The 24,765-nt window shown below is 41.7% G+C and overlaps 1 protein-coding gene across 1 annotated transcript; it reads right to left on the bottom strand.

Annotated features, from left to right (window-relative positions):
- Window positions 1–1,045: 1,045 nt before the first annotated feature.
- Window positions 1,046–21,776, bottom strand: LOC112251089 (cAMP-responsive element modulator). Its single transcript, XM_024421776.2, is given in 9 exon segments — window positions 1,046–3,753; window positions 4,120–4,171; window positions 4,174–4,281; window positions 12,542–12,718; window positions 13,215–13,357; window positions 15,452–15,543; window positions 17,972–18,103; window positions 18,381–18,501; window positions 21,629–21,776. Coding segments are annotated over 8 exon segments (966 nt in total). The 5' UTR covers window positions 18,498–18,501; window positions 21,629–21,776; the 3' UTR covers window positions 1,046–3,608.
- Between the last annotated feature and the right edge of the window lie 2,989 nt (window positions 21,777–24,765).

Raw genomic sequence — 24,765 nt, 5'->3', positions numbered from 1 at the left:
AGAGGCTGGTCTGAGGGCTTGTCTTAAGGCAGACTCCTCACTGGCAACAACATTACCTATGGGCACAAACCCATTGTCACTGGACCAGACAAGACTGGCAAAAAGTGCTCTTCACTGACAAGTTGCGGTTTGTCTCATCAGGGGTGATGGTCAGATTCGCGTTTATCGTCAAAGGAATGAGCGTTACACCGAGGCCTGTACTCTGGAGCGGGATCGATTTGGAGGTGGAGGGTCCATCATGGTCTGGGGCGGTGTGTCACAGCATCATTGGACTGAGCTTGTTGTCATTGCAGGCAATCTCAACACTGTGCGTTTCAGGGAAGACCTTCTCCCGCATGTGGTACCCTTCCTGCAGGCTCATCCTGACATGAACCTCCAGCCTGACAATGCCACCAGACATACTGCTCGTTCTGTGCGTTATTTCCTGCAGGACAGGAACATCAGTGTTCTGCCATGGCCAGCGAAGAGCCCGGATTTCAATCCCATTGAGCACATCTGGGACCTGTTGAATTGGAGGGTGAGGGCTAGGGCCACCCCCCAGAAATGTCCAAGAACTTGCAGCTGCTTTGGTGGAAGAATGGGGTAACATCTCACAGCAAAAACAGGCAAATCTGGTGCAGTCCATGAGGAGGAGATGCACTGCAGTACTTAATGCAGCTGGTGGCGACGCCAAGATACTGACTGTTACCTTTGATTTTGACCCCCCCCTCCCTTTGTTCAAGGACACATTATTCAATTTGTTAGTCACATGTCTGTGGAACTTGTTCAGTTTGTCTGTTGTTGAATCTTATGTTCATACAAATATTTACACATTAGGTTTTCTGAAAATAAATGCAGTTGACAGTGAGAGGACATTTCTTTTTTTGCCGAGTTTAATTTTGGTCATGTATTGTATGATAATAATTTGAGTCTCCAATTTACAATGTCTTTGAGACCAGGCTGATTTCAGTGGTAAGCCTAAAGGCATTGTGTTGAACAGACTTCAGTCCATATAGTGTATAGTTTTCTGACTATGAATCTTACAAACATTTTCACTGCAAATTCCTATTCTGGTATGAACTTTTGGAAATTTTATTAGAAATAGTATTTTTTTTAAACAATTTACAAACATAGCAGGGATCAATGCGCGCTGTACAACTGGTTAAGAGCTACACTGTTTGACATGCTCTTCAAATCTATCCAACAACATTTACTGAGATCAATTTTCTTTTTCATCTGATTTGACATCTCACCTGAAATGTATAACCACTGGCATGACAACATACAAAGGACATATACATGTAAACGGAAAGAAAGGTTACCACAAAATTCAAAGCAAGCGGGAGGGTGCAAAATCACGCAAGCGGAACTGGTGTGAGAAAATAAAATGAAGAGGCTTCATCAGTCAAGTCTGTACTCTCATGGACATTCATTAGCAATACCCTTTAAACAGAGCAGTCATGAACTATGCATGTCCCAAATGGCACTCTATTCCTTATTTAGTGCACTACTTTTGACCAGGGCCCATAAGACTGGTTAAAATAGTGCTCTATAAAGGGAATAGGGGGCCATTTGGGACACATACTACCTGTTATTAGAAAGTAATTCACATACATTTCTTTTTACAAAGACAGTCAAAATACCCAAGCATTAGTTCATCAGTACTTTCCATGGTTGTATTTTTTTTTTTTCATGTGTACAGTATACTGGCACAGCACAGTAATGTTCCAAGACAGACAAAGTGGAGAATGATTGGTGAGCCATTCAGTAAATGGAAAATGTAGCCATTTTGAAAGAGTAGCATAGCAGTAGTCATTTCAACATGTTCTTGGTGAGATAAGATTCCTCAGATGGCTATAAATATATAATTATTTAATTTAAATTCCTCTGAGGGGCATGTCATGTTTATTTTTTTAATTGAACTGTGCCATTTGAAAAGAGCACATCAAGTAAAAGGCATAAAAGGCATTCAATCATTGCTCGCGTTAGCGAGCAACTGCGTAGCCGGGCGCTAAAATAGAACTTGGTTCTATTTGTGACGCTCAACGCGCTGCAAGTCCTGCCTCTCAAATCTCCTCATTGGATTTTAGGAGCATATACCTATGTGGGTGATTGAAAGATGAACTGAGGTCCACACTCCGGTCGGTTGTAGTAATGGTGTAATGTTGGTTTCCAAAAGGAAGCCTGAAGGAAGGAGGAGAGATGAGGAGAAACACATTTGGTAGAGGACTTTTCAGGTAAAGAGGACCATTCAGCATTTCAGGTAAAATATCAACCCAATGTTTATATCCCAGGACAAATAAGCTAGCATGTTAGATACATCCTTGACACTGGGTCTTACACATTAATTCAAGTAACACATTAAAAGGCCCAGTGCAGTCAAAAACTAGATTTGCCTGCGTTTTAAAATCATTTCAAAACTATGAGGTTGGAATAATGCTGTGAAATTGTCATTTTCTAAATGACAATAATGCCCTTTTAGTGGAAGAGCTGTTTGAAAAAAACATCTGAAATATCAGCCTGTTTTTGTGGGATGGTGTTTTGGTCTTCCTGGTGGTAAATTAGTTAAGACCTGTAAGAAAGAGCGTTCCAAACCTCTCTGCCAATAACAGCTCAGACCACTCCCAGACAGCCCAAGCTAAATTGTTGCTTGAGAAATAGCTCTTTGCTAAGAAGCAAATTTTGGTTTATTTTTGACCACTTTAATTGAGAACAATCACAGTAAGGTACTTTATTGTAGCCCAGGAAATTGTTGCTATGGAGATCAAAACGGTTGCATTGGTCCTTTAAGTCATACGGTTGCATTGGTCCTTTAAGTCATAAACATTTTTGAATGGATTCAAATGGCCAAATACAGCATTCCAAAACTTCAATGATGTAGAAAGTGTATTTACTTGTCACACTTCGTCCTGAAAGAAGAGGTTCATCTCATTTCACAAAGGAATGTTGACAACAGCCAAGATGAGAATAGAAATATAAGAACAACTCTAGCTAGCAGTGAAAAGTAAAGATGGGTAGGTTTAGCCTGGTCCTAGATCTATTGGTGCTCTTGCCAACTTGATTGGTTTCATTGTCAAGCCAAACATGACAATAAGTAACAAGGAGTTGGCATGATAGCATAAACAGACGGGCACTTAGGCTAAGGTAGGTTGGCTTGCTGGTGAGTCTGCTTGCACAAACTTGCTGGCTGATAATGAGGCTCTAACGCAGGTCTTTAGCTTTTGCTTCTCCACTGTGGTGAGTCAGTGGTGGTGAGCGGTGTGCCTTCAGGAAGCACATGTACTTCCTTTTCCTCTGCAGGCTGGCTTCTCATTGGTTGCCTCACTGAAAATAGCAAAAGCAAAACGCGGCTGGGCGACACTTGTGTATTCACTTGCAAGCGCATGAGTGAGGACAGACAGGGGCCCTGGGCCAGAGCAAGGCTTGACTTGTGCCCGGAGAGCACAAGCCTATGGCCGCCTGACAACCTCTGATGCAGTATCAAAGTGACTGGGCCTGAAAAAGCGGAGTAGACAGTGAAAGTAGTTTTTGTTCCAGTCTTTTAGAGCAGTCAGTCTGTAAACGGAACTATATGAGCCTTTTTAGTAGGATCTCTCTCTCCTGGCACAAGGCTGAGTACAGCTACTGAGCTACTCGTTCTTGTGGCAGTAAATGTCCTTTAATGCTCGGAGTTCCTCGATGAGGGTCTTGTTTTGGTTTTCCAGCACGCCCACGCGGTTCTCCAGACACCGGACATACTCTTTCTTTTTCCTGCGGCACTCCCGTGCAGCCTCCCTAGAGAAGACAGGGGAAAAGAGATGGTCAGTGGGAGAAATTCCAGCACTCAGCACCAATCAAAAGTGAACAAATACACCTCAGACGAGTCACAAAACATCCACTCAATCTTTATTGCTAACCAATTATCAAAAGGGTGCTTTAAAAATCTACAGGAAAGGGAGGAAACCAAAAGATGAGTATGAATGATTTTGAAATCTATTTCTCTTTCTCAGTTGTTAGCCAAATTCAGAGCAATTCAAGTAAAATGAGTGTCTGTGTCCCAAAAGGCACCCTACTCTCTTGTGTACTACTTTTGATCAGGGCCTCTGGTCAAATGTAAAGGGAATAGGGTGCCATTTGGGACGCCAACTGCGTCCGTCTCACCTGTTCTTCATGAGGCGGACCTCCCTCTTGCGTGTGACCTCCTCAGTGTGCACCGGGGGCTGTGCATGGACAGGGAGCCTGGGGACGCAGCCATCACCAGGCCCTGGGGTAGGCCCGAAGTGGGCGAACGCAGCTGGTACGCTGGCATATCTCCAGTGGCAGCTAGAAAACACAGACAGAACATCAGGGTTAGTTTTGATCGTAATTTACTTAAATCAAGTTCATCACTTGCACAGAGAGACAGACAGGACATCGGAATACAAATTCTCACTTGTAATGACCGCCTGTACTTAGCTTGCTGGGTGAAAATCAAGTACTGTATTTTTTAACTCAATCCTTCAAATCACAAAGATTACTCATCTATTTACAGGATAAGCAACTGTAAATTAGACGAACTCAAAATACAAATAAAGTAGATGGGAATCCTTTTAACGGCAAAAAAACAACAACTGACCACTCTTTCTATTAAAATGACCAGACAATCCCAGATTCCAACAGACACAAATGAACTAAGCAAAACAAACCTAATTTAAATGATCATTTTTCTAGACAGATTTTAGATCACAGCACAGCTGCCAAATTAGGGAGTAGTTCTGAGTAGTTCTGTCAAATCTGTATTGGGAGAGTGTGAGAATTCATCCCAAATGGCACCCTATTCCCTCTGGGCCCTGGTCAAAAGTAGTGCACTATAAAGGGAATATGGTGCCATTTGGGATGCATTCAGAGCATGATCCATGACGAGAGCCAAGAACCCTCACCTTTGACCCTTCTGTAAAAAGATTAACCAATGGCCTGTGACTTAACACCAACAACCAGGATTGAGAGACAATCACCTGGCCTAACTCAATTAAAAACCATTTCACTGATTGGTTGTCATAAGCTGCTTGTTCAGAGGTTTTTTATGTAACCAGTGTTCTTGTCTTTATCAGATTATCAACATGCACATTGCCATTAAAGAATAGAGAGCATTTTAGCTTTATAGTGCGATGGTGGGGGGGATTAATTACTACAATTATGTGAGGACAATTGTCATTATCTGGTTACTGGGTGGATAACTGCCATCAAAAGTGAAAGAAGAGACAGCCTAACTGATAGCAGCCTACATTATTTGGTGATGATTAATTTAAAAACAATTTCAAAGTACAAAGAAATCCCAGAATTGCCAGGGGGTAGTCTAGTGGTAGTGCTGCCGCCCCTGAACCACATACACCCCTAGAGAGCGGTTTGATCCCCCATTCCGACTCACTTTCTATACTGTATACCTCTAATCTATTTCCCAATATACCGTACCAGTCAAAAGTCATCAAGGCAAAGGGTGGCTACTTTGAAGAATCTCAAATAAAATATATTTTGATTTGTTATACACTTTTTTGGTTACTACATGATTCCATATGTGTTATTTCATAGTTTTGATGTCTTCACTATTATTCTACAATGTAGAAAATAAAGAAAAACCATGGAATGAGAAGGTGTGTCTTGACTGGTACTGTACATTTCAGACATTTTTTAAAATACATACAAAATACATATATATTTTAAAGGATAACACATAAAAGCGTAAAATACACTTATTTCCAATGTGCCCCTTGGTTTAGAAATTGAGATTCTCATCCGATCGCTGGTATTTTGATAAATACCATTCTAATCTCTTCTAATAGTAACTGCAACGTAACTACAGGAGAGAAAAAACTAAAGATGTTTGTCACAAACTATCATCATGCTTACAGTGCCTTCAGAAAGTATTCACAACCCTGGACTTTTCCCACATTTTGTGTTACAGCCAGATTTAAAATTGATTAAATTTTTTTAAACTAAAAGCTGAAATTTCTTGAGTCAATAAGTATTCAACCCCTTTGTTATGGCAAAATGAAATAAGTTCAGGCGTAAAAATGTTCTTAACAAGTCACATAAGTTGCATGGACTCTGTGTGCAATAATAGTGTTTAACATGATTTTTGAATGACTACCTCATCTCTGTACTCCACATACAGATAATTGTAAGGTCCCTCAGTCGAGCAGTGAATTTCAAACAGATTCAACCACAAAGACCAGGGAGGTTTTTCCAATGCCTCGCAAAGAACGGCATCCATTGGGAGATGGGTAAAAATAGCAAAAAGCAGACATCAAATATCCCTTTGAGCATGGTGAAGTTATTTACACTTTGGATGGTGTATCCATACACCCAGTCACTACAAAGAGACAGGTGTCCTTTCTAATTCAGTTGCAGGAGAGGAAGGAAACCACTCAGGGATTTCACCATGAGGCCTATGGTGACTTTAAAAACAGTTACACAGTTTAATGGCTGATATGTGAAAACTGAGGATGGATTAACAACATTCTAGTTACTCCACAATACTAACCTAAATGACAGAGTGAAGAATGAAAAGGAGGAAGCCTGTACAGAATAAAAATATTCCAAAACAATAATCCTGTTTGCAAGGCACTAAAGTAAAACTGCAAAAAATGTGGCAAAGAAATTAACTTTGACCTGAATACAAAGTGTTATGTTTGGGGCAAATCCAACACAACACACACAGAGTACCACTCTTCATATTTTCAAGCATGGAGGTGGCTGCATCATGTTATGGGTGCTGTCATAGACTAGGGATTTTTGGAGGATAAAGAGACACAGAATAGAGCTAAGCACAGGAAAAATCCTAGAGGAAAACCTTGTTCAGTTTGCTTTCCAACAGACACTGGGAGACAAATTAACCTTTCAGCAGGACAATAACCTAAAACAATGGAGATGCTTACCAAGACTACATTGAATGTTCCTGATATGCCTAATTACAGTTTTAAATTTTGATTATCATCTGCAAAAAAATCAACAAACAACTTGACAGAGCTTGAAGAATTGTTTTAAGAATAAGGTGATTCTAACATGTGTGTGAATACTTATGTAAATGAGACATTTCAGTATTTCATTTTCAATACATTTGTAAAAATGTCTAAACATCTTTTCACTTTGTCATTGGATATTGTGTGTAGATTGGTAAGAATTTTTTTTTTGAATCAATTTTGAATTCAGGCTGTATAACAACGTGGAATAAATCAAGGGGTATGAATACTTTCTGAAGGCACCTATATGGCAAGAACAAACACTTATACAAAACAACTATGCTTTTGCAAAAAACAAAATTGGTAACATTTATGACTTGATAATAGCCCAAATGCTATCACTGCACTAGTGTTTTAACGCATGAGTGAGCAAGCATCAGCCTGCAGATGTGAGGGGCTACACCAGGCTGAGCTCTTCTCTCTCTGTTGTCATCTGAGTGGATTACTAAAACTGGCATCGCCTACGCTGTGCTCACTGCTCTCAGAGGGCTCTGTTCTGTCTGTAGCCTAATCACAGCATGACTCCCTGCTGACGTCAATCTGGGTCTCACTCGACACATTTTCATTTCCCTGCCCAGATCTGCTTCCAGGAAACCGGATTGACGTCAACACACATCCACCACCCCTCACCCTCGCTGATCCAGAGAAGCATTCTGTTTGAGCATTTCAGGGGGCAGGCAGACCGGTACCGGCGGATTGAGCAAGCTAACCAAACACTTACCGCCTTGTTCGGTCAACAGTTATGTCTAGCTTTTCACTTCAGGAATGTTGAAAGGTAATTATACAGTCCTCTTGCAAGGTGTTCAAGTCTCAGAAAGAACTGTGGGCAATGTGCCTCTGTGGTAGCTAGCTATTAACCCTCAGTCAGTGCACGTCTCAGTTTGCTATTGGTTTCCTCTGTTCCCTTAAAAACACTCAGTATCTTGAGAAAATACTCTGAAGACTCCAAGCGAACCTTTTGGTAGACTACATACACGTTTTTATCAATGCTTAAAAGTTCTGTAAAGACATTTAACCAACCCAACTTTAAAGTCATTCCTCCCAAAAACAAAACGTATAAAAATGATGTATTTAGCCGTCGAAATATAGACGATTCAGATAGATTGATATCCGAATTGTACAACAATGCAGCTATACATTTTCAATTACTGCCAGCATGCAACATTTCATTTTCTATGAAAATCTAAGTCTGAGAAACACTTAGAAAGGAAAACTTAAAAACGACAGTTCCATACCTGATTCAGTCTCATCTCCAGTAACAGCCATATATTCTACTCTAACACAGGCTCCACAGAACCAGACACTTTCTCTGTCTTTATTAGACTGTGTCTTTCTATCTGCCTGTGTGTGTCTCGCTCTGCCTGCTCTCTACATGGAGGGGTCACCCATCAACTTTGCACAAAATTACAATTAGGGACATTGACATCACAATGACATCACTGGCCCTGCTGAAGTCAATAAGACATTCTGCCGCTAGGCCCCTCCCCCTGCTCTTCTCCTGGATCAAATGCTAAAGTGGAGCAACACAATGCAGCGAGGCAGGGGGGAGGGAAGGAAAGACGCAGGGAGGGCTAGCTGGATATTTTTAGACCCTATGACGCAACTAGGCAACGGAGATCAAACAGGAGGTTAGTGTGCCCAAATAACAGCAGTCGTAGTACTAATGTGAGCACCCTGATTGAAGCAGTCCCTGGGGATTGGCTTTTACTACTTGTTAGGATTATATGATTTAAGGTTTTTCATCCGTTTCTCTGGAAAATAAGTCCAGCTGTAAAGAAGTACCATTGAAATACAGGGAAACTGACATTTAAGGGAAACCATTACAATGCTCTGATGAACTATCTAAAACCATGAATATACACTACCATTCAAAAGTTTGGGCTCACTTAGAAATGTCCTTGTTTTTGAAAGAAAATCAAATTTTTCATCCATTAATATAATATCAAATTGATCAGAAATACAGTACAGACATTGTTAATGTTGTAAATGACTATTGTAGCTGGAAACGGCTGATTTTTTAAAATGTTATATCTACATAGGCGTACAGAGGCCCATTATCAGCAAACATCACTCCTGTGTTCCAATGGCACATTGTGTTAGCTAATCAAAGTTTATCATTTTAAAAAGGCTAATTGATCATTAGAAAACCCTTTTGCAATTATGTTAGCACAGCTGAAAACTGTTGTGCTAATTAAAGCGCAATAAAACTGTACTTTTTAGACTAACGGGGTATATAGAGCATCAGCATTTGTGGGTTCGATTACAGGCTCAAAATGGCCAGAAAAAAATAACTTTCTTCCAAAACTTGTCAGTCTATTCTTGTTCTGAGAAATGAAGGCTTTTCCATGCGAGAAATTGCCAAGACACTGAAGATCTCGTACAACGCTGTGTACTACTCCCTTCACAGAACAGCGCAAAATGTATCTAACCAGAATAGAAAGAGGAATGGGAGGCCCTGGTGCACAACTGAGCAAGAGGACAAGTACATTAGAGTATCTAGTTTGAGAAACAGACGCCTGACAAGTCCTCAACTGGCAGCTTCATTAAATAGTACCCGCAGTGTCAAAAGTGAAGAGGTGACTCCAGGATGCTGGCCTTTTAAATGGACAGAAATTTGAGCTTTTCTTTCAAAAACAAGGACATTTCTAAGTGACCCCAAACTTTTGAACGGTAGTGTATACTCTATTGTTAAATCATGACACTGGTTGCATGGTACTGTAAGTAACATTACAGGGTCAACCAACCATGCTTGACATTTCTTTGAGAAAAACTAGTCATGCTCCAGCCACTTAGAGAGCCTTCTTCTGTTCTTCTGCTAAATGAATGCAAACCCATGACTTAATGAATCACACTATTTCAATGTAATCTAATGAAATAACTAGGAAGCCTAAGGACAGAAAGACCAGATGGTTATAAAGTTCAGACTGCGTCCAAAATGTGAACCCTATTACCCATGGGTCCTGGTCAAAAGTATTCCATTATATAGGGCACTGTTCCCAAACTGGGGGCCCGCAGGCCGAATTTGGCTTTCAGGTGATTTTATTTGGCCACCTAAGTTGAGCATTAAAAAAAAAAAAAAAAAAAAAAGATATTTTAATAAAAAACATTTAGTTGCTAGACATAAAAGACTAAAAACACCAGCAAAGCAAATGGGCTAGTCGGTCCGAGTCACGGATGGGCTAGTCGGTATGAATCACGGATGGGCTAGTCGGTATGAATCACGGATGGGCTAGTCGGTATGAATCACGGAATCGGTATGAATCACGGATGGGCTAGTCGGTATGAATCACGGATGGGCTAGTCGGTATGAAATCACGGATGGGCTCGGTATGAATCGGATGGGCTAGTCGGTATGAATCACGGATGGGCTATGAATCACGGATGGGCTAGTCGGTCCGAGTCACGGGTGGGCTAGTCGGTATGAATCACGGATGGGCTAGTCGGATGAATCACGGGTGGGCTAGTCGGTATGAATCACGGAGTCGGTATGAATCACGGATGGGCTAGTCGGTCCGAGTCACGGATGGGCTAGTCGGTATGAATCACGGATGGGATGGGCTAGTCGGTATGAATCACGGATGGCTGGGCTAGTATGAATCACGGATCGGTATGAATCACGGATGGGCTCAGTCGGTATGAATCACGGATGGGCTCGGTAGTCGGATGGGCCGGTATGAGTCACGGTATGGGTGGGCTAGTCACGGATGGGCTAGTCGGTCCGAGTCACGGAGTCACGGGTGGGCTAGTCGGCACGAGTCACGGGTGGGCTAGTCGGTACGAGTCACGGGTGGGCTAGTCGGTACGAGTCACGGGTGGGCACGGGGGTGGGCTAGTCGTACGAGTCACGGGTGGGCTAGTCAGTCACGGGTGGGCTACGAGTCGGGTGGGCTAGTACGAGTCACGGGTGGGCTAGTCGGTACGAGTCACGGATGGGCTATTGCAGCAGACGACCACACACCGGGTTCCACTCCTATTAGCTAAAAACAAGAAGAAGCGGCTCCAGTGGGCACGTGATCACCAACACTGGACAATAAAATAAAAACATCCTGATTTAGGGAACAGCATGCCATTTGGGACATAAAGAGTTTGGAGTTCATGTAGCCCTTTACACTCATACCCGTCCGTGTTCAGGTTGAAAAAGGCAAATTTGGGCACTGATTAGTAACTAAATTGAAATGCAGTGGCTGTACAGTAACATACTATGTATGACATCAGAGCTCAGGCTCTGTGCTTCACAGTGCTGTATGGGTTTTGACTGACAAGCCGTTCTGAACTTGAGCACCGCACACAACAAGAAGTTGCCCCCATCCCTCCCGCTAATTGGGCAACTTTTGCAGATTTTGGGTTGTCTGAGTGAGGGAAATCCTGTAAATGAAAAGGGCTCTATGTATTTTGGAGACATTGAGGATTATAATAAATACCACTTTGATGTCATACAAGCAGGCCAAACACTGTGATTCCAAATGTGCATTTCACATTTCCATATCATAAAACTCATGTCATGTTTTTATGTTACCTTTATTTAACTAGGAAAGTCAGTTAAGAACAAATTATTATTTTCAATGACGGCCTAGGAACAGTGGGTTAACTGCCTGTTCAGGGGCAGAACAACAGATTTGTACCTTGTCAGCTCGGGGATTTGAACTTGCAACCTTTCGGTTACTAGTCCAACACTCTAACCACTAGGCTACCCTAGTGGTTAGAGGGCTATCCTTTCGCCCACTAGGCTACCCTGATCACTATGTTTGATGTACAGTTACAAGATGACATGGCGTCAAACCCTGGGTTGTTCTGAACAGAATGAACCTGTTTGCCTGTTGTGAAGAGAATTCACTGCGGAACACCTGAAGGCACTCATGACTCCTTTCTATGCACACCAAAATAACGATCCGTTTCTCTGAATTGCCTTGTAAAAGCCTAACACTAAGATTTATTTGATAATTTAGATAGCCATGTTGGCAATAGAACAATTTTAAATAATTCCTACCTGACCCAGATTGTGTTTTTGGATTGAGTAAACAACGACAGTAATTGTGTGATAGTGGGGATGCAGGGTTGTGTTCTAAACAAAAACACTACAAGTGTGCTTGCTCTAGTCCCTCAACGGCACAGCTAAAAGAGCTCCAAAAAGTACCTTAGTGTTGAAGACTTCTTTGAGTCAAATTACTTAGGAACTGTGTACTTTGGAGAGATGTGTGTCCACTTGGAGACACCAGTTAATCCTCTCACTCAAACCCTTATGTTGCACCTTCCCCACATGTTCCAGGAATATTCTTATCATGTTACTGAATGTATCCACAGTATTTTCAGATTTCGTTATCAACAAATATGGTGAAAAGTACAGTAAACGTAAAATGCACATAAAATCAACATTGTAGTGTTTGGATTCAGTCTTGTGTCAGGTGAACTGTTGTGTCCTCAACTTTGGTCTCATCATTTTCCCATAATCTCCAAACTGTTCCCTTTCAATTGCGACCATGCGTATGTATATGCTTTTCACATTTCCTCTGTAAGAAACAGTTTAACTTAGACGTATCCACATAAGCCAATTCCCACGAGTGTAAAGGGTTCAGTTCAGTTCTTACCTTGTATCACCATCTGGCCACCTTGCACAGAGAATAACTGCTGTCCAGAGTCCCCTGCCTGGGCTGCGTACTGCAGGATCTGGGTACCAGAGTTGGACATGGCCAGCGACTGTACACCCTGGAGGCCCTCACTGCCTGGGCTGGCTATCTGGATGGCTCCCCCCTGGGTGATGGCAACTGAGGAGGGACACACGTTTTTAGAAGGGTTACTCAGAGGTATATGTGGATGTTAGTGTGAATCTAAAGAAGGTACCAAAACATGAATAATCAATGTGCAGAAGTAAAAGGGTGTGGGAGTTTATTTTGTCAACGAGGGACAAAAGTTGCATGCAGTTCTGCATTTTTGACCACTGTGACAAATAGCTCATTACTGTTATCAGCCGTTTCTAAGCAGCACCTTTCGATCTATTAGATTAGATGTTTTCTTCAAATATAAAAAAGTACTGTACTTTATGGATGGTAAGGTTGGGTGACTGGCTTATTGATGCATGAATTTAGCCTCCACAATGAATCCTTAGTTTAAGATCTCTTACACAATAACACAAAGTGGATATAGAACTTAATGTCACAATAGTGAGTGCACGTCAACATTTACACCATAGTTGCGTACCAACTATGGCAACCTATTCCTTGTATAGTGCACCACTTTTCACCAGAGCCTAATGAAACTCACTGTATTGGCCACAGCTGGTCTGATAGATTGAAGTTGGAACTTGAACTGAAGAGACACTGGAGGGTGGAACCTCATCTTCAGGTTTCTCCTCCTCAATTCTTGGAATTGAGGAGGAATCCGTTGATAGTTCATTGAGGATTTTTCTGAAGGAAAGAGGAAAGCACATAATAAACTACTCTGCTTGGATTGCTTTGAAATGTCAATGGTTATACAGTGCCTTTGGAAAGTATTCAGACCCCTAGACTTTCTCCACATTTTGTTACATTACAGCCTTATTCTAAAATTGATTCCCTTAAAAAAAATCCTCAGCAATATACACACAATACCCCATAATGAAAGTGAAAACACGCCTTTAGAAATGTTTGCAAAAGTATTCAAAATAAAAACAGAAATACCTTATTTACATAACTATTCAGACCCTTTGCTATTGAGCTCAGGTGCATCCTGTTTCCATTGATCATCCTTGAGATATTTCTACAACTTGGAGTCCACCTGTGGCTCCCGAAAGGCGCAGCGGTCTAAGGCACTGCATCTAAGTGTATCACATCCGGCCGTGATTGGGAGTCCCATAGTGTGGTGCGCAATTGGCCCAGCGTCGTCCGGGTTTGGCCAGGGTAGGCCATCATTGTAAATAAGAATTTGTTCTTAACTGACTAGTTAAAAAAAATTCAATTGTTTGGACATGATTAAGAAAGGCACACATCTGTCTATATAAGGTCCCACAGTTGACAGTGCATGTCAGAGCAAAAACCAAGCTCAGAGACAGGATTGTGTTGAGGCTGGGGAAGGGTACCAAAACATTTCTGCAGCATTGAAGGTCCCCAAGAACACAGTGGCCTCCAACATTATTAAAATCAAAGAAGTTTGGAACCACCAAGACTGGCTGCCCGGCCAAACTGAGCAATCGGGGGAGAACGGCCTTGGTCAGGGATGTGTCCAAGAATCTGATGGTCACTCTGACAGCGCTCTAGAGTTCCTTTGTGGAGACGAGAGGACAACAATCTCTGCAGCACTCCACCAATCAGTCCTTTTTGGTAGAGTGGCCAGACGGAAGCCACTCCTCAGTAAAAGGCACATGACAGCCTGCTTGGAATTTGCCAAACGGCACCTAAAGTCTCTCAGACCATGAGAAACAAGATTCTCTGGTCTTATGAAACCAAAATTCAACACTTTGGCATGAATGCCGAGTGTCACGTCTGGAGGAAACCTAGCACCATCCACACGGTGAAGAATGGTGGTGGCAGCATCACACTGTGGGGATTTCTTTCATCGGCATGGACTGGGAGACTAGTCAGGATCGAGGCAAAGATGAACGGAGCAAAGTACAGAGAGATCCTCCTCCAGAGCGCTCAGGACTTCAAAATGGGGCGAAGGTTCACCTTCCAACAGGACAACAACCATAAGCACACAGCCAAGACAACGCAGGAGCTTCCTTGAGTGGCCCAGCCAGAGCCTAGACTTGAACCCAATCAAACATCTCTGGAGAGACCTGAAAATAGCTGTGCAGCGATGCTCCTCATCCAAGCTGACAGAGCTTGAGAGGATCTGCAGAGGGGAATGGGAGAAACCCCAAATACAGACAAATACAGACTCTAGGCTATAATTGCTGCCAAAGGTGCTTCATCAAAGGACTGAGTAAAGGTGAGAATGAGAACTTGTTCTCAACTAGCCTACCTAGTTAAATAAAGGTGAAATAAAAAAAAAATGAAAATTTCTTTTTTTTAAAGGTTCTGAATACTTATTTAAATGTAATATTATATTTTTTCATTTTTTCAAATTTGTTAAAATATGTTTTTACTTTGTCATTATGGGGTATTGTGAGTAGATTGAGGATATTTTGTGTTTTTAATCAATTTTATAATAAGGCTGTAACATATCAAAATGTGGAAAAGGTCAAGCGGTCTGAATACTTTCCGATTGAAATGTATATCAAAATGTTGTCATTTAGCAGACTTACAGGAGCAATTAGGGTTAAGTGCCTTGTTGAAGAGCACAGACATATTTTTTACCTAGTCGGATCGGGTATTCAAACCAGTGACCTTTTGGCCCAACACTCCTAACCGCTACACTACGTGCTGCCCCAAATATATAAACTTACACCCTGATCAATTTATAGTGCACTACTTTTAACCAGGGCCCATAGATGTCTGGTCAAAAGTAATACACTATATAGGGAATAAGGTGTCCTTTGGGACACATACAATTTTTATATTTGCAATGTTTTCATGTCTGCCTACCGATAAGATGGGCGTCTTGAGAGAATCTCTCTTCTTTTCTGTGTGTCTGTGACTGCCGACTCCCCACCTTCAAGCCCAGCTATAGAGGTGATCTGGAGCAAAAAAAAGTAATGCATAGACACTGTGTAGGGCCACCTCCCTCCATTTTAAAATACCTTACTGAATACTGAAACATAAAAGTCTTTCCAAAACAGTATAAATCTCAGGTTGTGTCCCAAATAACACCCTATTGCCCTATTCACATGGCTCTAGTCAAAGGTAGTGCACTATAGGGAATAGAGTGCCATTTGTGACTCATTCTTTGTTGGGGAGTGTGATTTAGAGAAAAAAAGGAAAATGAGTGTGACGTGCTGATTTGTCGAATGCAAGCAGACAGCGTGTTTTCTAAGAGACTGCCAGACACAATACAACATTCGGTGCATGAAGGTCAAACTGATTAGCTTAAATCACAGATTCCATTTCTCAGACAAGGCCAATTAAGAGAGATTGCTGCATTAGAGCCAGAACACCCACACCTGTAGATGTGAAGATACCCTTTGTTACATCCTTGGCATCACTGATACACAACATCAGAAACTACTAGCCTGGCCCCAGATACAGTGCCTTGCGAAAGTATTCGGCCCCCTTGAACTTTGCGACCTTTTGCCACATTTCAGGCTTCAAACATAAAGATATAAAACTGTATTTTTTTGTGAAGAATCAACAACAAGTGGGACACAATCATGAAGTGGAACGACATTTATTGGATATTTCAAACTTTTTTAACAAATCAAAAACTGAAAAATTGGGCGTGCAAAATTATTCAGCCCCTTTACTTTCAGTGCAGTAAACTCTCTCCAGAAGTTCAGTGAGGATCTCTGAATGATCCAATGTTGACCTAAATGACTAATGATGATAAATACAATCCACCTGTGTGTAATCAAGTCTCCGTATAAATGCACCTGCACTGTGATAGTCTCAGAGGTCCGTTAAAAGCGCAGAGAGCATCACGAAGAGCAAGGAACACACCAGGCAGGTCCGAGATACTGTTGTGAAGAAGTTTAAAGCCGGATTTGGATACAAAAAGATTTCCCAAGCTTTAAACATCCCAAGGAGCACTGTGCAAGTGATAATATTGAAATGTAAGGAGTATCAGACCACTGCAAATCTACCAAGACCTGGCCGTCCCTCTAAACTTTCAGCTCATACAAGGAGAAGACTGATCAGAGATGCAGCCAAGAGGCCCATGATCACTCTGGATGAACTGCAGAGATCTACAGCTGAGGTGGGAGACTCTGTCCATAGGACAACAATCAGTCGTATATTGCACAAATCTGGCCTTTATGGAAGAGTGGCAAGAAGAAAGCCATTTCTTAAAGATATCCATAAAAAGTGTCGTTTAAAGTTTGCCACAAGCCACCTGGGAGACACACCAAACATGTGGAAGAAGGTGCTCTGGTCAGATGAAACCAAAATTGAACTTTTTGGCAACAATGCAAAACGTAATGTTTGGCGTAAAAGCAACACAGCTCATCACACCATCCCCACTGTCAAACATGGTGGTGGCAGCATCATGGTTTGGGCCTGCTTTTCTTCAGCAGGGACAGGGAAGATGGTTAAAATTGATGGGAAGATGGATGGAGCCAAATACAGGACCATTCTGGAAGAAAACCTGATGGAGTCTGCAAAAGACCTGAGACTGGGACGGAGATTTGTCTTCCAACAAGACAATGATCCAAAACATAAAGCAAAATCTACAATGGAATGGTTCAAAAATAAACATATCCAGGTGTTAGAATGGTCAAGTCAAAGTCCAGACCTGAATCCAATCGAGAATCTGTGGAAAGAACTGAAAACTGCTGTTCACAAATGCTCTCCATCCAACCTCACTGAGCTCGAGCTGTTTTGCAAGGAGGAATGGGAAAAAATTTCAGTCTCTCAATGTGCAAAACTGATAGAGACATACCCCAAGCGACTTACGGCTGTAATCGCAGCAAAAGGTGGCGCTACAAAGTATTAACTTAAGGGGGCTGAATAATTTTGCACGCCCAATTTTTCAGTTTTTGATTTGTTAAAAAAGTTTGAAATATCCAATAAATGTCGTTCCACTTCATGATTGTGTCCCACTTGTTGTTGATTCTTCACAAAAAAATACAGTTTTATATCTTTATGTTTGAAGCCTGAAATGTGGCAAAAGGTCGCAAAGTTCAAGGGGGCCGAATACTTTCGCAAGGCACTGTATGTCTGTGCTCTTCCTAACTCCATTGCTGTCATTATCAACGACATGACAAAGAGTGACAAGAATTTGGCATGATGGGACAGACTGGCACTCAGGTTAACAAACTACAGCTACAAGTCCCTAAAACCATTCTGGAATTGTTCTACGGGGAAAAAACTAACGACTGAATTACTGTATTGAGCCAAGACGAGTGACCCTTGAGGCTGCATCCCCAATGACAAAAGTAGTGAACTATAGGGAAGGAGATGCAAGTTGGGACCCAACCTGAGGGTATAAAGAAGGGATGGAGCTCTAGTAGCTACCTGTACAGTCTGCATCTGTGGTGACTGGATGACAGAGGCCTGAGGAGCCTGGATGACAGCCTGGACCTGAACTGTCTGCTCAACAGGTAACTGCACCACTGTCATGCCAGCGGAGTCTCCTGTTCCGGAAACCTGGAGAAAAACAAGAGACGTTCAATTGTCTTACTACCCATTAACAATATTTGAGAAAAGGATGCTCCAGCATCAGTGTTTCTAAATTAGCTTGTTTGTGCCATCATGCCAACTCCTTGTCATTTATTGTTGTGTTTGGCTTGACAATGAGAAATGGAGTTAGCAAGAGCACCAACATAACTGGGACCAGGCTTTAGGCCCTGATGCATCTCTGAATATAAGAGTGATGAGTGATGAGTGATAATGGCCACAACACACACTACACAAAAGGTGCTACCTGAGTAAGTACAGCAGTCGGTGAGTTGGATTCGCTCTGACTTGGTTCTTCATCAGACAGAGAGTAATCAACACTTCCATCCTGCTGTGATGACGCAACCGCTGTGTCCATGGTCATCGGACTGGATATGTCAGGAAATTGAGCACAATTGAAGGGGAAGTTCACAATTTTTTCATGTATCCTTATTTTCAGTCTTCCTGTAGCTTGTAGTTGATTAATTTATATTTTTTTATGTTTTGTATCATTACAAAGGAAATTGGTTGTCACATTTTTCTGAGTGATCACTTGCAATTGACTATAAAGCAATAAAGCATATAAGAACACTCCACACCAACTCATATTACATCAAAATCTCATTCTAAATTGTGTCTGCACTCAATAAAAAATTCCACTGTGCCATGAATCCATATTTCAATGAAAAAAATGAATTAAACTACAACAAAAATGTGTAGGGTATTACTGAGCAATTAACCAAAATGTTGGTTATTTTTCCGTTTTTAAACAACTAATTGAGCAACGTAGGTTCAATTACTTTAATTCCATAAAAAAAATAATCTGTGCTCTCGGTGCAGTTTCTTTAGAGATAATCAGATCAAGCCTGAACTGTGCGATGTAGTACAGAGTTGCAGTTTCCAACAGGCCAATATTCTAAATAGTTGAGCGCAGAAAACGTGGTAATTAACTACAATGACCATAATCCATTGTTCGCCCACCTACTTGTCCAGTCTGTGGAGCAGACAGGGAGAGAGAATGTGCGATCAAGAGGGATAGAAATAAGTTGCTTCGCGAGGTATCTTTACCTTAAAAATACATGATCTAAGTGATTGATAGTTGGTATTCAGCAGTCATAAAAGTATGCCTCATTTACTTTGAAGAACTACTAAAACTGTGATTTTGTCAAACATCATAGGCAGCAGCTCTATAGAGATGATGACTTGGAATGAAATAAAACAAATGTGATATACACAACTGAAACATTTTATTAAAGTAAAGTGATTAAAATGGTTAATAAGTGATCAGCAGTAATGGACAGTCACTACAAAGGTCGTTGGATCGAATCCCCGAGCTGACAAGGTAAAAATCTGTCGTTCTGCCCCTTAGCAACTCAGTTACCCCCTGTTCCCCAGGCGCCAAAGAAGTGGATGTTGATGAAGGCAGCCCCCCGCGCCTCTCTGATTCAGAGGGATCGGGTTAAATACGGAAGACACATTTCAGTTGAACAACTGACTAGGTATCCCCCTTTCCCATCATGGGACTTTTATTAATTTGTTTTATTCAGCATTCAATCCACATTAAAAAAAATTAAAAAATCAAAACCGAAAACCATGATGATTTTTTTGTAATCGAATCAACCCAAAAAAGCACTAATCACTTTTCACTTGCGCAGTGACATTAAGAATGGAATTCTGTAATGAGTTGGTTTGGAACATTGCCAAAACATGTAGCACCCACCTGGGTGATGCCATGGCTGCTGAAAAGTGCACAAAAAGCCACCCTAATAGATGATTATATAAGAACAAATGATGCTCCCTTTGGGAAATGCAAGTCTAAGACTATTTCAATATTATATCATTAGATTAAAGCAATTCATGTTGTCATTTGTACAGAACAACTGCCTGATTACTCAAAAACAGTGCTGGTTGATTGGCTTGCCATCAAAATCAAATCAAATTTTATTTGTCACATACACATGGTTAGCAGATGTTAATGTGAGTGTAGCAAAATGCTTGTGCTTCTAGTTCCGACCATGCAGTAATATCTAACAAGTAATCTAACAATTTCACAACAACTACTTTATACACACAAGTGTAAAGGAATGCATAAGAATATGTAACAGAACTGTTAGCACATTTGTTTTATTTAACTAGGCAAATCAGTTAAGAACAAATTTTTATTTACAATGACGGCCTACCCCGGTCAAAACCTAACCCAGACGACGCTGGGTCAATTGCGCACCGCCCTATGGGACTCCCAATCACGGCCAGTTGTGATACAGCCTGCAATCGAACAAGGGTCTGTAGTGACGCCTCTTGCACTGAGATGCAGTACATTAGATCGCTACGCCACTTGGGAGGCCATTAGTTAAAGTATTGTGTTAGGGTCCTCCTGTGCTGTAAACATATTGATTAAACTGGGATACACACTTTAAAGAAATGCAAGGAATGCCTAGTGTCTTTGCATGTTGGAGAACAAATGCCATCAATTCGAGGGCTTTTGATTTTTTGATACAAGTGGCCTACTGTCACTACAGAACAAACCCCTTCAGTGACAATGCATTACATGAAACACATAAACGTTTGATTTAATTCAAATTAATATATTCAATTAAACATCGTGTGAAACGTGATTGTTGCGTTTGCTTGGTTCATGTTTTCCATTTTTTACGGTGCTTTCAAGTCAACTGGGACCGCCGGGGGAAAAAACGAGTTCTAAAACATGAAGTCGGTGATCTTCAGGTCGGAGCGCTATAAAGAAACCATGGTTTCTGAGTTGGAATTCCGAGTTGGATAACCGTTCCAAAAGATTTTCCTCAGTCAGAGCTGTGCCCCCCGGAAAAACTCCCATGTAGCAAAGACAGCCGCATGCCTGTCTGAATACAAAAGGGGAGGGTCCAGAGTTTCGAAGCTGTCACTCTGAAATTGTTCATTTGTAGCGAGCTAGCTTATAACATCTATAGCCATATTCAGCACCTAAACCAGATATACTTTGGGTACATTTATTGACAGGGTATTTTTTGTTTCGTAAGCTGGCTGACTAACGTTACCTTTCCAAAAAATTGAACGCGAATGCAGTAGCGTAATTTATGCAGCTGAAGACAAACGCTCGAGAGAAACTGCGATGTAACACCGAAAAGCATGAAAGGTGGATAGCAAACGTTATTTCTCACGTAACTAACGTTAGCTAGTAGCAGACAGCTTCTAGTTTTTTTTTTCAAGTAATACGGACGCTGGCTGGCAAGCCAATTCACTCTGTCTATGCCAGTTTAACGTTAGTTAGCAAGCGAGCAAACTGTTCCATTCGTGTCAATGCATAAAGTAGTTCAGCTGGCTAACACACAGGAAGGAGATTGTCCACGTAACCAGAGCTAGCAACTAGCTTTAGCTAACATTGTCATTAGCCTGTAGATTCAACTGACAAATTGGAAGTTTGTCCATGCGTCATTGTAAACGGTGATCTTTCTGTTTTGTTGGCTCTACTTTTTTTCTTCAGAACGAGTCCCACGACTAGTCTACCGTGTAATAACTTACCAAAGTTTTACGTAGTCAGACTCGTCACTAATTATGGTAGGAGTGGATGGCTCGACCCTCTGCCCACGTATTCCCCACGTCAGTCTTGATGATGCAGTGCTAAAATGTCGACCAAGCGCTCGTCCTCTCCAACTGAACACCACAGGGGAAAAAACTACACATGGGAGGAGCTTTACACATTACTGTAGATTGAGGACAACAAATATAATTTCTCGACAATTGTATGACTCTAGACAGCAATGTACTGCACGACTCGTAAAAACATGTTATAATTAACTTATATTTAACCTTGTTGATACCGTATATCAAAATCAATAGGTTACTGACAAAGTGAAAAATACGTTTAAAGAGTAGACCAAGCATTCTGTAATTATCTCATCCATCCCATATGCACAGTAACGTTACACACTAAATAGTTTGACATGTATACTTTGTTCATATTTTGGAGGCCTAACCTGTTATGTACAGTATTTAAATATTACCCAAATGTGCCATCTAGTGGTTGTAAATGAGAAGAAAACACTGCATTGGAAATGTAATTAACTATTTATATAGCGAATTGGTAATGGCGTCTTTTTACAGGCACTAACTCCGCCATTCGTTGGGCAAAGCCTATGGGGGAAATTAATGGCGTTTTTGTAGGGTATTTGGATAAACGCCGAAAATAAGGTTTGTGAACACAGGCTTATGTTTCGTATTATGAGATAATCTTCATCGGCTAACGTCACTTTTTGTGAATTTTGAAGAATTGAATGTGTAACCTTTAATTAACTAGGCAAGCCAGTTAAGAACATATTCGTATTTACAATGGACGGCCAAGCCCGGACGACACTGGGCCAATTGTGGGACTCTCAATCACGGCCGATTGTGAAACAGCCTGGACATGAACTAGGGTGTCTTTTGTGACGCCACAATAGACAATGGACCTGACCGGACAGCTCAGAACTTCTGCTCTTTTCTGTCCATAAAAAAAACAAATGGATTGGTGGAAGAGGCATGCAAGGAAGGAGGGAGTGGTGGAGTAAGGCATCCCCCAAGGCTATATGCCCTAAGGTTTTCATCAGAACTGGCGTAGATTAGTCTCACCTTTTTCCTTTCCTGACATAAGTTTGTTGTGTAAAAATAAATATATATACATATAGCTCACAACTGTGCGGGGGGAGAGGGGTGGGGACGCTAAGGATGCAGTGCCTTATATACCGCTGCGCTACTCGGGAGTCCAAAAACCACATACAGGATTCATAAGGATCATGTTAACTGACTGCTATTATCTTATAGAACAAAACTTATTTCCGGGGTTTTAGGACTACACGCTGGCGAGCTCTATGGCAATATTTTACAGAAAACTAAATAGAACGTTTGGATACATCTGAATTTGACCTCCAAAGTAGGTCCATAGTTCATTGACTAACAGCTATTATTTACCTGACTGGCTCTGGATTGAACTGTTGCTCTTATTCACTCAAGGCTACTAATGTATTGACAGTCGGCAGGGTGGCCTAGTGGTTAGAGCGTTGGACTAGTAACCGAAAGGTTGCAAGTTTGGATCACCCGAGCTGACAAGGTGAAAATCTGTCGTTCTACCCCTGAACGAGGCAGTTAACCCACCGTTCCTGGGCCGTCATTGAAAATAAGAATGTGTTGTAAACTGACTTGCCTAGTTAAATAAAGATTAAATAAAGGTGAAAAAAAAACTTGAAATCGGCCCTAATTAATCGGCCATTCCGATTAATCGGTCGACCTCTAGTCCAGAGTAGTGATGCTGGACGGGCGGGCAGGTGCGGTCAGCGATCGGTTGAAGAGCATGCATTTAGTTTTACTTGCATTTAAGAGCAGTTGGATGCCACGGAAGGAGAGTTGTATAGCGTTGAAGCTCGCCTGGAGGTTAGTTAACACAGTGTCCAAAGAAGGGCCAGAGGTATACAGAATGGTGTCGTCTGAATAGAGGTGGATCAAAGACTCACCAGCAGCAAGAGCAACATCATTGATGTATACAGAGAAAAGAGTCGGCCCTAGAATTTAACCCTGTGGCACCCCTATAGAGACTGCCAGAGATCCGGAATGCAGGCTCTCCGATTTGACACACTGAACTCTATCTGAGAAGTAGTTAGTGAACCAGGCAAGGCAATCATTTGAGAAACCAAGGTTGTTGAGTCTGCTAATAAGAATGTTGTGATTGACAGAGCCGAAAGCCTTAGCCAGGTCGATGATATGGCTGCACAGTAATGTCTCTTATCGATGGCGGTTATGATATCGTTTAGGACAATGAGTCGGTCCAGATTTTTCATCTCTTTCAGAACATCAGCTATCTGGATTTGGGTGAAGGAGAAGTGGGGGAGGCTTGGGCGAGTTGCTGTGGGGGGGTGGAGGGTTGTTGATCAGGGTAGGGATAGCCAGGTGGAAAGCATGGATAGCCGTAGAAAAATGCTTCTTGAAATTCTCAATCATAATGGGTTCATTGGTGGTGACAGTGTTTCCTAGCCTCAGTGCAGTGTGCAGCTGGGAGGAGGTGCTCTAATTCTCCATGGACTTTACAGTGTCCCAGAACCTTTTTGAGTTTGTGCTACAGGATGCAAATTTCTGCTTGAAAAAGCTAGCCTTAGCTTTCCTAACTTAACTGCCTGTGTATAATTGTTCCTAACTTCCCTGAAAAGTTGCATATCACGGGGGCTGTTCGATGCTAATGCAGAACGCCACAGGATGTTTTTGTGCTGGTCAAGGGCAGTCAGGTCTGGAGAGAACCAAGGGCTATATCTGTTCCTGGTTCAATTTTTTTGAATGGGGCATGCTTATTTAAGATGGTGAGGAAGGCACTTTTAAAGAATAACCAGGCATCCTCTACTGACGGGATGAGGTCAATATCCTTCCAGGATACCCGGGCCAGGTCGATTAGAAAGGCCTGCTTGCTGAAGTGTTTTAGGGAGTGTTTGACAGTGATGAGGGGTGGTCGTTTGACCGCAGACCCATTACGGATGCAGGCAATGATCACTGAGATCTTGGTTGAAAACAGCAGAGGTGTATTTGGAGGGCAAGTTGGTTAGGATGATATCTATGAGGGTGCCCGTGTTTACAGATTTGAGGTTGTACCTGGTGGGTTCATTGATAATTTGTGTGAGATTGAGGGCATCAAGCTTAGA

Source organism: Oncorhynchus tshawytscha, linkage group LG10, assembly GCF_018296145.1.
Source record: "Oncorhynchus tshawytscha isolate Ot180627B linkage group LG10, Otsh_v2.0, whole genome shotgun sequence".
Classification (NCBI taxonomy): Eukaryota; Metazoa; Chordata; class Actinopteri; order Salmoniformes; family Salmonidae; genus Oncorhynchus; species Oncorhynchus tshawytscha.
This window is presented reverse-complemented; position numbering and strand designations above follow the sequence as displayed.